The sequence below is a fragment of the Cebidichthys violaceus genome, unplaced genomic scaffold, assembly GCF_023349555.1.
Source record: "Cebidichthys violaceus isolate CVI_PGR_0920_01 unplaced genomic scaffold, fCebVio1.0.p SCAF_2, whole genome shotgun sequence".
Taxonomy (NCBI): domain Eukaryota; kingdom Metazoa; phylum Chordata; class Actinopteri; order Perciformes; family Stichaeidae; genus Cebidichthys; species Cebidichthys violaceus.
This window is the reverse complement of record NW_027176372.1, coordinates 18,993,216-19,008,211: the sequence shown is the minus strand read 5'-3', so window position 1 is coordinate 19,008,211 and position 14,996 is coordinate 18,993,216. Positions and strand designations below refer to the sequence as shown.

Sequence of the window (14,996 nt, the reverse complement as noted above, 5' to 3'; positions counted from 1 at the left end):
AGATGCTAAACATCAGCACGTCAGCATCGTCATTGTGAGCATAGCATTGCTGATGTTAGCATTTAGCTCAAGGCACAGCTATGCCTCAGTACATCCTCACAGAGCTGCTAGCATGACTATAGATTTCCTTGTTGTATCAAATCTGTTAAACTCGCCTATAAACTTTTTAAGACATTCAAAGTAAATAAATCATCTTATCTTAAAAACATGTAACCTATCCTCAGACTGTTAAAGGCAAACAGCGCTGAGTCTGTTTTGCTAAGGAAATGAGTAAACCATTTCCCCACTTTGCACTGAATAATATTCCAAACAATTATTGTTCCTGTCACACTCTAACTAAACTCAACCAGAAGAACATTTAGGTTTGACCTGAGGACAATGAGTCCTGATTGGCTCATGATAAGAAATGCACACACAGCAGATTGGCGGCCAGAGAGCTTTCAGTATTGTTGCTCCTGTGAGGAATTTCCCCAAAAACCATTGAGCCAGCTTCAAGATTTATGTCCACTTAAAATAATATTAGTTGAGGTCTTGGTTTTCACAGGTCCTCCAAGTGTGTTTATTGACGAGGTGTTGAAAAGCAGTAATGACAGTTAGCCTTTAAGCTAAATTAAGCAGTCGTTTTAGCTTCTGAGTGTTGAAATGCAAAATAAACAAGGTGTGTTTTCAAAGTACAACGTCACAGATGCTGCACTTTATTGTGTTAAGTGATTAAGTTCCTGTGGTTTTGTTGCTGAACTTTGCCTCTTGCCTCCAGTGTAATCAAAGGATTCTGGAAACAGAAAGAGAACATTTTAGGGACATTTTGAGACTCACCCTGGAAATATTTTCTCGCCAGGAACATCAAGATCCGCCCTGCTAGTGTGAAAACCTTTGACGAGGTTACCATGGAGGATGGGACCAATGAGAACCACGAGGTGAGTTATTCATTCTGGACTGAAACTAGAAAGAGACCACAATCTGCGCTCTAACTCATCCTAAACCACGTGGTTAGTTAGCTGACACTTCACCCTAGAACATAAATGTAGTTATTTATAGTTGCCCAGTTGAACTGTATGACAGTATATCACTTCTTTTTTTTTTAAAAAGCTGATAACTGTTGGTAATTTTATTTCCTACCCGGCTGTCATGTGGAGGCCCACAAGGATCTATATTTGGCCCAATTTTATTCAGTTTGTTTCTGCCAACATTTGGCCATATTATACTTATTAAACACTGAGTAATAATCGTTATGCTATCTCATTTAGCCAAACATATCTTAACAGTCTGTATTCCCTGCACTGCTGTCACTTTAGGTCCAAACACTGTGGGACAAAGTCTCCCTCACTAACAGATGAGATGAGTCTCATTTCAGCTTCAAAGGCATCCTAATAGTTGGATTGTCAAGTATCAAATAAAGGTGAAAATGTACCCCAGAAACAGTCCTAGAAGACAACAGCTTTTGAAAGCCCACCTGTAGGTGTAACTTACTTACTTACGTCTAGTTTTTAAAAGTTAATTTACTTTCTTATGTTTTGATGTTATTTGTTATTTGCTCACCTCAGATCACAAAGAAAAGGGTTTAATTATTCTCTTTCTGTCTGTCTCTGCATCGTCATCAGGGCGGTCAGTCAGACAGCGGGATGGGCCTGTCGTCTGACAACATGGAGACTCTGAAGCGCCTCGAATCGCTGGCAGGCCGACCGCTGAGCATCATGGCTCTCGCGTACGTACCCAACACCACACAGCACCCTTTAAACATGCCCTGCAAGTGACAAATCAGCACACACAAGAAGACACTGCAAAGTACCTGCTTGGAAACGTCCCCGCTGTGCTGGAATGTAGACGCTATAACTGTCATACGCTCACACAAACACGAGTTTCTTCTGCCTTAAAAAAAAGTCAGTGGTTAGTTTCTCTTTTGTCTGGAAAAGAAGCCATGTGGGAGGAACAGTGGCACAAAGGAGAAGTGGGAGGGAGAAAGCTTGAAGGTGACAAACTGAAGGACCGAGCACAAAAGCTGAGTGGATGCATCACTTGAGGTTTGGCTGTTTTAAGAGTGCACACTAAAGCCCCTTTGTTTTCACTAAAGGAGTCCTGAATGAGATACCTCCCAGTCTGATTTAACTTATTATGAGTCATGGCTGTTTGGTAAATGCAATGCTAGGTTACAAACCTCGAAGATCTCGAAGGAGTGACATTGGCTTGAAGTCTACAAAACCCAGCGGACTGTTTGATGACTTTAAGATGTGGATCCCGCCAGGGCAAGAGACAATGTGTTCTCTCTTTGTGGGCTATTTGAGGATAAAGTCAAATATCAGTCACATTTCTGTAAATCTTTTTCTTATGAGGGTCTCTGTTGGTGTCTAGGCTTACATATTAAGTTTACTGCAGCTCAGTGACAGGGTTAATTTACAGGGTCAAACCTCTGAACTCAGTAATTACACTTTAAACATTTTGCTATTATTCTGCTGTCTCTACATACTGTGGCTTCCACTTAAAAGATTTAAAGGTGGAAATCTTGTTTCCCAAATCTCTGTTCAGTTTAAGGTGATTGAGTGTAAACGCCATAAAAGTTCCTACACATTATTAAGAGGGAACGTGTAAACAACTGCTGGGGAAGTAACTTCTGAGGCTACTAAGACTCATTACAGGCCTGTTGGTGTCACCGGGGCCTCGGCGTGGCAGAAAGAATCAACCCGGGCATGCAGAGAATGAATTGAGGGGAGGACTTCCTTGCTGGGCAACCGCTCAATCACTGCCACCTTTGAACTTCGGAGGGTTTACAAGGGCCTCCCCTGTTAGCTATAGCCCTGTGCTCCTTTTGTTAAGCTGAAGTCCACCTGTTGCTCCCTCGGCCTTCACCTCTAATCGAGCCTGACTTCTTTTAAACAGTAGCACACAACACAACGTTCATACATTGAACAATATTCCCAAGGAAGTTGCCTCAAACTTTTAATCGGCTAATTGTTTCTGGTTGTTGTTGTTTCCTGTTGCTCAATTTCCAGTTGTACCCCCACCGTGTGCCTGGTATTGGCAAGGCAATACTGTACTATTGTTAAGTGTTTTTGATGGCTAATTTATCAGGTAGTTATTCATAAGGCCAACATTCCACTACGGGGGCGTCACTGCCCCCGCTGGGCTCCGACCCTTTGGCCTCCAGAGAGGAGCTCTGGAAACCCGTAGCAACCTCCAAAGACAATAAGCGGCAATTACTCATATTCTGAGGCTCAAATGAAGCAGAAAGACTCGGGATGATTGATTACATCATATATGAATAGGGGAGGTTTGTCTGATAGTACAGCTTTACACAAGCGGAATTTCTTAAATCAAAGAATATCAAAACAGACCTCTATTGTGAGAGCGATCAAGTTAAGTAGTCTTGGAAAGAAAACTTGATATTGTTCACAATAAGTGCACAGCTGGTTGTTTACCCATTGACTGCACATTGTTTATTGTACAAGGCTGATGATATGGCCATTTATTTTGTTGATTAACAGATTCATCTTTTCTTTATACAATGTCACAAATGGTGACTTTACCATTGCCTTAAAGTGACATCATCAGATGTTGTGCTTTGTCCAACCAGTCCTGAGAATGTTCAATTTACAATCAACAGCTCAGTAAAGAGAAAATAATTAAATCCTCACGTTTGAGAAGCTGAAACCAAATGATTTGTCATTTTTGCTTAAAAAAATACTTTTAAAATTATTATTTAATCATCAAAATAATTTCTGATCAATTTTCTGAAGATTATTTAATCAACTAATTGTTTTAACTCTAATGGAAATGTTTTAAAATTGTAATCATAATAGATGGAGCAGTATTTTGTACTTTAAGCTTGTGGATGAATAGTTTGTGTATGTTCATGTTTACAAACCTGCTTGTCTTGAAATGCCCCTTGAAAAATATAATGATAATAATAATAACCTCAGTACTAGTATAGTAGTTTTCTAAAAACAATGTTTACAAAGTGCTTTACGTACAATAAACCCCCAAAAGCAGCAACAATGAAATAGAAATAAAATGTAGTATAAAAGGTAAACGGGTACAATAATCACATCAACAAACAGAGATACAATTAAGCACAAAGTTTCAAAACTGACAAGGAGTGATTCACATTAAAGCCTATTTATAAAAGTGTGTTTTTAGAAGGGATTCAATGGATGAAACTGACTTGGGTCGCCTGATTCCCTCAGACAGTTTAAGCACCGTCACCTTCAGTCTTGAGCCCGGCTCGTGGGACAACCAAAAGAGACTTGAGGATCAAAAGCTGCGTTTCGCCTCATAAAGAGTTAAACGGTCAGCAATAAAGATAGAGGCTGGGCCTTTCTGTGCTTTAAAAACAAACAGTAAAATCTTAAAATATGGTAATATATGGTTTCTGTGTTTAGTTATATGTTGAATACACTTATTGTAAGTCGCTTTGGATAAATGCTAAATGACTGTAATGTAATGTAATGTAGTTCCTGTTAAAATTCTAGTTGCACCATTTTGAACAAGCTGGAGACGTGAGGCTGATTTCTGAATGAGGCAGATATAGAGGAATTTGCGACAGTCCAAGTGAGATGACGTAAAAAAAACCAGATAAAAATCCCTTTTACTCTGACCAGAAACATGAATTACCGTCTCTAAATCAGCACGAGACAAAGTCACTTGAATATTGATACATTTCTGAGCTGAAGGAAGCAGGACGGCACAACTCTCTTTACATATGACGCATTTTGAGTTTAATTGAATTGTGTAGTAGCAGTCTTATTATTATTTCCCTGTTGCATTGATGTTGCGTCTCTTTGTGTTTCCAGGATGAAGGCAGTGAGTAAGAGTAAAGAGTCTGTGCTGAGTGACACAGAGAGGGAGAAGTTCCTACCCACAGTTCCCTCTCTGGACTTCAGTCTGGACGACTCGGCCCTGGACGCCGGTCTGGAGTGTCACAGCCCGCCGCCTGACTACAACTATGTGGTGCGCTACTCCACCCCACCCGTGTAAGCTCCTGCTCCGGCCCTGGAGAGTCTGACCGACAGCCTGGAGGCCTTTGCTCTGTTTTGACTCTTGTCTCTGGACTGTAGCGAAGTTTGAGAGGAAAACACATGAGATTCCCTCTTAAAGTGTTTAGACAGGACGCTCTGAAATTAATCTACCCGACTGTAACTTCCAGCTTGCAGGGCGTCTGCTGACCAGCAGAAGGAAACCTGTAGACCGTTAACGCTGCCGGTCCGTTCCACATTCACTGTGATACGTCAAACAGCTGGAAACAGCCTCAGGTATTTCTGTCATCTACTGTGAAAACGAACCACAACGTGTCCCACTTTACTACAGATCTGATCAGACTACAGCCTTTGATGATGAAGAATAACATCCAGAACAGAAGAGAGAGAGGACCGCTTAGGCTTTTCAAGTTTATATTGAAACTTTTTTGGAATTGTTTGAATTTTATTCAAAAAGTGGAAACTGGAAAGTAATTTGTAAAAAAAAAAAAAAAAACTTAAAGAGAATTATTTTTGTTATGAAGCTACATTCACTTATATTCAGATTTGCTCAAGGCAAAAAGAAAATGGACAACCATATAATATTGATTATTATTAATTATGAAAAAAGTCTCTTATTTGAGGTGTCATTGCTCCTTTAATTCCATATAAGTATCAGCTCAACTAACTCAGGTTGACCCAGAGGGACTCTGTCATGTAGTGGTGGATGCTTGTTTTTTTAACTCTCTGGGTTTTGTAAAATCACAGCTTAATGGGGGTTAATGGAGGAAACAGGGTAGAGCTCAGAGTGAGATCAGGGGGCTTCAGATTTAACGTTACAGCTCGAACATGAAGGCATTCAAATGAAGAGTTACTGTAAATGTGGATTCCTCCTCCCGCCCCCATCTGGTGTGTTATTTCTGTTTGGTCAAACTGAAAAGAAAGTGAGAAGAAAATCAGATTCTGTATGTGTATTTATTTAGATTGTGAACACTGTCACTTAGTAATCCAGTTTTGTTTATTCATTTAGATTCATAGCGAGAAGTTAACCAAAGGATTTTCCTGCTCAGTCTTCCTCATATCAACATGTAATATCCCAACACTTCGCTCCAGATGTATATGCTGTTTGTGCTGCTGTATAGTAAAGCTGAAGGAGTCTCGTGCTACGTGTTAGTAAAGCTTGCAGGGCAGGCTACTAAAACTCTACCTGTGTGAAGTGAGCACCAGTTGTATTACGTAACCTGTAAAATCAAGCATTTTGTTTCTAATACGGCATGTATAAAGTACTGAGGACCAACCGCAGCGTGCACACCCTGTAGAAATGCAGCTAGCTGGTGCTTGTTGACCACTAAAGAAAACAGTATGTGTCGGTGAGTAAACTGTAAACTATAAAGTCGACATTTTGAACCCCTGTGTATTTCCAAATCCAATTAATTGTGTTTATGTGGAGAGGAAGTGATTATGCACTGATACTTTATATCAAGTATAATTTTTGTATTCTAAAGGTGTATTATTGTGAAACAGTGTTGAGGCTGACATGTTACAAAGATTTCCAATTTATTTTTCGTTTTTATTTAACTCTTAACTCTAGTGCCTAGTAGGAAATTAACATTTGCAATATTTGTCATATTATGTTCACTTGTTGTATTTCCGTCTTACAGTCTTTCATGCTTGGTTCTATCATTTTAGTGACTGCTATCACATAACATTCAATGGATTTTATTGCATTTCTTCAAACATAACCATGAGTAATAAAACCTCTTATATTTTCCTGTTAGTTTTGATGAAAGTATTGTTAACACTGTTAACTGAGCATATGAAGTAAATAAATGAATAAAGATCTATATATTTATACTTTACTTGCAGTCTCGACTCATAAGTGCTTGAAATACTTAATGCTTATCAGGTGTTAAGGTGACATTCATGACTCCCAGAGGATGATCCCTTGACTACTTTTCCTCTAGCGCCACTTTGAGGTTGACATAGTTTTGCTATGATATGACCATGTTTTAGGTATTTTGCTTAATTTAATCAAAAATATGATGCTGACAATTACTACAATTCAGCTATAAACCTCACAGATCTGTGCACATTTATTGTGCTTTCGATTACTTTTTCTGAAAAACAAACATTTGTTTTATAAGTGTTCTTTAATTAAGTGATTCAAATAATTTGAATAGTTTCTAGAGGCTTGAAGTAGTAAAATGATCCAGTAGCTCGCTATTTTAAAAAAAGTGGGTAAATTAAAAAGAAGTTGTGTTGTAGAAACATTCTATTTATTTCCTGTAAATCATCTCCTCATCATTCATCCTACCACCCTTAGAGGATCCCATCCCCCATGTTGGGAACTCCAGCTCAAACAGATGTGAACAGAGGCTTCCGACTATTTTTAACTCCAACCAAGTTGATTCAAATATAATGCTGCTTGATTATTCTTAATGAAAAGGTCTGTTTAGATCGGATCGTGCCATCAGCCCCTCTGCCGCTCCTGGGACTGTGAGAGACTCACTTCCTCCTCCAGGACAAGGTGTCGGCAGCCTGTCTGCTCACCGGGACAATGCCTCTCCGAACAGGAAAGGAAGGAACCGTTAATCATCCTGGTCACGACCGGAGGACGCCACACACGGGGCTTCCTATGGGAAGCCCAGTGCCCCTGGTTACCGGCACTGGGTGTGTCCGAGGAGACCACACGCCACAGGACAGGTTGGGCCCTTGACTGTCTCCGCTTGTACTGACAGGATTTACTATATTTACTGTAAGGTGAGCGTCCAACATTACACCCAAACACATACCAACAACCTCCGACTATTCCCAGAATATGAGAAACAAACAAACAAGGGAAGGATGTCGGAGGGGGAGGGGGTATTCTTCACTGTCAGGTTTGTGTGTCTGCATCTACACACTGTGTTTTTCCAGACAGGCAGAAGTATGAGGGTTGAACTCCTTTGGGCAGTACTGACACTGAGCGAAAGCTGTTTATTAAACTAATTCAATAAAATCAAAGTTTGATGTTATATTTGGTATTAATAATCTAGATACAAAAAGTAAACTATGCGGGAGTAAAAAGTGCAATATTTCCCTCTTAACTGTAGTGAAGTATAAAGTAGTATAAAATGGAAACACTCAGGTAAATTGTCCATACTGCAGCACTTGAGATTTGTTCTAAGCTACCTTTCCAGTTGAAAAGGAAATCATAAAATCAAACAGTTTGCACATCACTTCTGCTTGTATTTTCCCTCATATTAATAATCAGCTAATCTCTGCTGCTGTGCTTAGGTCAATATTATTATTATTATTATAGTTGTTGTTGTTGTTGTTAGTAGTAGTATTGCTATTGGCAGCAGTAAGAAGAGATGGACTGTCTCAAACCCATGCAGGAAATATATTTAAAAAAGAGGGACAAATAATAATCAAATATTGTATACAAGGATTTTTTTTAAAGCCTTTATACATTTTGCCATGAGAGAAGGCCAAAATAATGTGAACCTGTTCTCTAATTGTGTCAGTGTAAAAAACAAGACACCTTGCGGGAAATAGACACCACTGAACAATAAAATCCCACACGATGAGAAATAACTCTGATTATTGTTCTGTGATCAGAAGTATTACTAATAAAACATGTGGGACCATACAGCTGTGACCAGATCAGGATGTGAGTCAAGATAGTTACTGAAAAATACGGGGCATCATATTGAGAAATGTTCCGTTTCACCCGCTGTGCCGTCTGTTTTCGTTCTCTCTGCAATTGCATGATGCAGGAAAAAGACCTCGCCCCTCCTTGAACTCTTCCACAGTCTCCTCTCAAGATCTGCAAAACACTTTTTTCCATTGATCATTAAAAAAGAGGTGTTCATGAATTAACGTCCGATACTACACCAAAAAACATCCGGCAGAATCTGTGCAGCTTGAAATCCTATCATACACTGATTTGGGGCCATCGACCAAACAGTACAAAGCCCCCCCCCCCCCCCCCCCCCCCCCCCCCCCCCCCATATATATATAAGCAGCTGCACAATGCTATTCCCAGACCCCTGCCCAAGAAGGTGAATGGTGGGTAGGCCACATCCGCGCCTCTCACCTAAATGCAAAACAATGAGCCGGATGCTGCCCCCTTAAGACACCTAACTTCAGTCCACCTTTAACGAGAAAAGTCTGAGCCAACAACACAAACAGCTAAATAAAGACTCTTTATATCTCTCTATGTTGGGCTTTAGCACCACTGTGGCTCAAAGGGCGAAGAGGAAAAAACAAACACATCACATCAGCAGCAGTTTAATATGTTGTTAGTATGTGAAGTGGTGTGAATGTGGTCCATCATGAATCTGCTGCATTGGAGAAAAAAAGTGTGATTAAAATATATCAATTAAAAGATAAAACCTATATAATAAGGCAACAAATATAATCCACTAGCTGTTTTTTTTTTCTTCTTTTTTAACTCGGCTACAGTGAGGAAGATGTTGACATCCAGGTGGTTGACATGCATGCTGTGATGTCCCGGGTTGGATTCCAACTTGAGGCCTTTGTTGCAAGTTGAACGTGTCCTTCTACCCATGTTTTCTGTCTGCACTTACACTGTCACTATCAAATAATATACTGTTTAACATGTTTATCATCAGAATTTAGCATGCTAACATTTGTCAATCAGCACCAAACACAAACTACAGCTGAGGATGATGGGAATGTCATTAGTTTCGAAGGTTTTTCGTCTTAAATCAATGCACACTTTCAAATTAAATTCCTGCCTGCGCCAATCCATCCAAATCAATAGCTGTCGAGACATTTTACTGAAAACCACAAATGTCGACCTCATGGCGGCGCTAGAGGAAAGGTCAGAAGATCACCAAAGTCAGGAGGATTCATCCTCTGGGGATGTGAATGTCACAGAATTCAATCAACAACCTAACAAACTTGAGGAACACCTGGTGACTGTGAACTCTCATGGGGATCTGTGATGTTGCTGATGCAGCAGAACTTCAGAATCACTTTAGGAAATCAAAAACTGGCATTTCATTCCAGCTGAGCCACTCATATGTGGTGAATTAGGGAGAACAATCAAACATGATTAAAAAAATGTTTCTTGGTCTCTTTAAAAAACACCAGAAAGCTTGCGTTGTCAGCCTTAATTTTAATTTCCCCGGCTGGCATGCTAGTGGACTTAAATAAAATTGATATTGCACAATGTTTACTTTATTAATAGCACGTGTTCCCCTCCAGTTTGTTTACTGATGACAGATTGAAAACAGACTGATATCAGATAAGACCAGTGCTTCGGATCACCTCCTGTTTATATGTGGTTCAGTGATAACGTGAGCGGCACAGAACCAACGAATATCGGCCTTCTGATAGTTTCCGGAGAACTGCAACAGAACTTTGTCAGCCCTGCACCCTCGGGAGTCTTCAGATTCATCAATGCCCATTCAAAGGCTAAAGTGCAGCGAAACCAGCTCACCCACTTGCCCCTTTGTTTACCTCTCTGGCGGGGGGGGGGGTGTATAGAGTGCTCATGCAACAGGAGGGCCTGGGAAAAATGCCGTTCACAGTGGCTTAATGTGAACATGGCGGGGTTATTTTGGCGCTCAGATACATTTTGTGTGTGTGTGTGTGTGTATGTGTGTGTGTGTAAGTCATTTTCTGTGAAATGCTGCAGCTCCGTTGTTGTTTTTGGTGAACTGAAATCCCTTTTGATGAGTCCAACTGTGGGACATCAGAACCTCCTGTTTGCAAATTGCTGCAATGGCATTGAATGGCATTGAATGGCTTAGCTTACCACACATCATATATGAATGAAGGTAGTTTGTTTGTTCAGTTTTGGTTCTTTTCTTTTCAAATGTTTTAAGGCACAAGATTGTAAATCTGTCAGATGGTTCAAAACTTTGGTCCAGATTGGAATATCTCAACAAACGTTGGCTAGATTGCTGTGAAATCTGGCACAGGTCTACATGGTCCCCAGAGGATGAATCCCCCTCACTTTGATGATCCTCTGACGTTTCCTCTTCTGCACCATGAGTTTGACATTTGTGGCTTATTTTGAAAATGTCAAAATTACTATTGAATAGACAAATGGATTGCCATGACATTTTTTTCCACACATGCTTGTTCCACTCAGTCAGGATCATTTTGAATCACTTTTCTGACCCCTTGACTCTTCATCTGCTTTGAATCAGTATGTTAGCATTGTTATTTTGTGTACGTTAGCATGCCTAAGAATAGCCTTCACAATATAAGTGAACTTCCTGTGTGAATGTTTAGTCGTGTTTCTTTATCTCTAGGCAACGAATGACTCAAATGCTCTCCTTTTCCACAGAATAATGTCAAAGTGTAACTTTAAAAAAAGTTATATTCTACTACATCCGTGACCCCAGGATGTAGAAAATATTCTCTCTCTTAAAAATCTAAATAATAACAGATCACAAACATTTTTCACAATCTTGCCTGCATCTTCTGTCATATCCTGAAAGAATCAATCAAAACATTCGAACATGGCTTGTGTGTGCAGTATCCTGCCTCGCATGCGTTTTACATTACAGATGACAAACTAAGGATCGCGCATGTGTCTCAGCCATGCAGGCAGTTCCTCTAAAAATAGTAGCAGATGGTCCTGTTTTTGCCTCCCTTCCTGCAGAGACACGCTGTGGCCACTTTAACAACATCAATGAAGTTATGCAACAAACTGAATTCTTATGCTGACTGTCACTGACCTACTACATGTACGCTATGCTGAGCTCGGGGAAACAACGGACGTTTGTTTCTTTGTGTTTCAATGAGAAATTTGAGTGAGTGAGACGCTGAGTTCACGTCTCTCCATCGTCACACGTTGAAGTATGCGAGTATGCAAATGTGATCCCTGGAGTTGTTCTAGTGGAATTCCTCTTTTCTTGTGTCTTGTTCTACTTCCTGCCTGTGTGATTGTCTGCCCCGCCCTTATGAGTTTCACCTGTTGCTCCTGCTGCCACCTGTCCCTCGTTCACTCCCTCCTTTCCTTGAGTATTTAGTCTCTGTGCTTCTCTTGTCTTTTTTTGCCAGTTTGTCTTTGTTGCTACATGATGCTATGAGTTCTGTTTGCTTTTAGACTTTTTGCTTAATAAGAGGTATCTTCAAGTCTCTGACTTTGGATTTGGGTCCTCCCTGTTTGTGCTGCGACATCAGCTGTGACAGAAACATAAATCACTCTGTGTAAAAGGTTGACTCAGCCCTACCAGACCAGTAAGACACACAGAACACTTACAGATACACAGATGTGGACATTGGAATTAACACACATTTTAAGACAAAATGGGTTAGAAGTAATCAATAAAAAAAATTTTTTAATTTGAGCAACAGGGCAAATTCCAGAACAGTGATTGCTTGTGATTATCAGTCTGATGTAAAGTTGTAACTCTGCTGCCCAGAGAGACTGCTAGGATTGCGCTTTTTCAGGGTTTTTCAGGGTTATCTGTCAAACTGGTATTTCAGTGCAGTTGGGTCTGAACCAGAAAACCAAGCAAGAGCCTTTCAAAACATTCTGGATACTCTCACAGTCATCTTGTCAATCTTTTTTGCAAAGCACTTTGAAAGCGCTCAATATAGTGAGCTGTGCATCTGTGCAACTTCACAGACCTGTGAGGGTGAAAAAACAGATGAACTCACCCATCCATCCGTGAGAAGACCAGAAACAGCTCATAACTAACTCAGTTGCGCCATCTAGTGAATTCACATGCAGTCTGTTCATGAGAGTACTTTGTGCGTTTCAGCCAAATGCACTAAACATGTGATTTTACTGTAAAACACCAAATTAAAAAACAAAGACTGTACTGACATTTTGTAAATCTATACTACCATTAAATAATCCACCTGCTAGCTCAGAAGCGAAAAAGATAATTTGATATCCAAAACATATTTTAGGACTTTATACAATTTAGGACCTACAGTAAAAAACGTATGACAGAAACATTGCTAAAATATCAGACTGTATACCAATTGAACCTCACACTAAAGACTTTACACAGCGAATCAAACATGAAATGCGTAAAAGCCTCTATGACTTTGCTATTGAGGTTAAACTATAAATGTCAGGTATAAGAGGAAAATCCAACTTAAACTTTATTTCATTCCATTAATCTTTGAACAAGTCTGTTCTTATTGAACATCAGACTGTAATGATTGTATCAGTGACTGGAACTGCTGAAAGACAGCAGCGATGATGATAAATGACCATGTTTTCTGAATCACAGCTGCGTACGTGCGTTCACATGGTGTGAGATCTCCTCAAACAAAAGGTCTGACGTAGCCAGTCACTCATCATTAAATGTCACCTGATGGCATAGCATCACTACACCTACACAGTTTCGTAGAATGATTTACCCTCAAACTTCCTCTTATGATGTTGCTCATCAGGATATTGCAAGAAACATCTGACTAGTGATTACGCCTATACTCTTCTCCACACATTTCCAAACTGAACGTCAAACTGAAAGTCATTAAGATAGTGATGCAAACTCAGGTGGTTTCTCTTTCATTTGTATGCTCCATTTATTTATAAGAAGTTCAATGAAAGGCCAATGGGTAACTCATTATTGTCTAATGGCATAGTCATAGAGCTAGTAAAGAAAAATCATCTTAAAATGGATAGTTTGTCTGTTTGTTGTCTACAACCTAAAATCAGTGGAACAGCAGGCTGTAAATGTGAAACTCAAAGCTTCTTGTTACAGTAACTTCCTGTCATTCCGAGTAAATTAGCCTGTATAATGAATATAGTTGTGCTGTGACTGCGGTGTACAATATGGTAACGTCTTTAAATGTTTCTGTTGGTGGAGGCTGCCCTCTTGAGGTCAACAGTCCAGTGAGTGGTGAGCAGTGGTGGAAGAAAAGTATCAATACCACAGTGTAGGAATACTATGTTAAGTAATATTAGCATCAAAATATACCTCAAGTACCAAAAGTAAAAATACTCATTATGCAGAATGGCCCATTTCAGAATGACGTTATTGAAGTGAATCTATGTGTATATCGCTGTAATGTTGCAGTTTGTAGCGGTGGGTGAATTGCTTCATTCACTGCCACATTAGCTTGTTGATGATATTTCGTATAATAAGGTGACTTTTTTAGGCTGCCTTCAAACATCTGGCCGGGGACAGCAGATGAAAACTGTCTCTCTGGCTAACAGTGGCTCACTTACAGATTCACTGTTGATTGGTGTGCATTGTCCTTAAACAAATAAATAAACTAGTATCTAATATTAATCGCTAAATGTCGAGGATTAAAAAGGACAATATTTGCCTCTGAACTGTAGTGGAGCAGTATAAAGAATGGAAATACTCAATACTAGTTAATGTAGTCAGTTAGTTAGTTAGTTAGTTAGTTAGTTAGTTAGTTAGTTAGTGTTCAGACAGATTCAAATCACCAGCAGCTGTCATTCTGCAAAATTCCACAAGAGGGCAGCAATGAATGCGAATAATCTGATCTGTGGAAACTTCAAGACAGAACAAAGTAACCTGAGTGTCAATGCAGAACAATGCAGCGATGTAACGTAGTCTGAAGTGGATGCCAACTGACTGAGAAAAGCTATGAAAGAAAACCACCAAATGAAGTCTTTAAATCAAGACCTGAAATGCACAACGAAGTAACTCAATAAGTCAATTATTTCCAAAAGGCCTGACCGTCTCCTCACGAACATGGATCTGCATTAAGTCTCATTCATCACCCTGGAAATAAACTGTTTTCAGTCACTTATTAGAGGAAAGACATTCATTCATACTTTGCTGACAGACACATGTTTTATGTGTTTATAGTGGGCCACGTGACAAGTTGAAAACTTTAAAGCCATCACAAAGCCAGGAAAACAAATGAATACACGTCATACTTGATATCTTCATTGAACAGACAGCTAACCGACAGTCAGGACGCTGAATTATGTACAAGTCAGAGACGTGACTGTCAGCGGCCAACTTGATGAAACTGTCTCATAAATATTTTGTGGTCAATAAACAGATACTTCAGAGACATCAGTCAGCCTTTATGACTTATAGACAAGCCAATTAGGCAGCCTGCTAAAGAGGCCCTGAGACACCTGTC

At 39.8% G+C, this 14,996-nt stretch overlaps 1 protein-coding gene across 1 annotated transcript in view; it reads left to right on the top strand.

The window, feature by feature from the left end:
* Window positions 1-6,805, top strand: part of kdrl (kinase insert domain receptor like) — a 44,598-nt gene extending 37,793 nt beyond the window's left edge. The window contains exons 28-30 of the mRNA XM_068715008.1: window positions 839-917; window positions 1,602-1,705; window positions 4,785-6,805. Of these exons, the coding sequence (XP_068571109.1) occupies window positions 839-917; window positions 1,602-1,705; window positions 4,785-4,968 (367 nt within the window). The 3' untranslated portion in view covers window positions 4,969-6,805. The remainder of the gene's footprint in view (window positions 1-838; window positions 918-1,601; window positions 1,706-4,784) is intronic.
* Window positions 6,806-14,996: the final 8,191 nt, after the last annotated feature.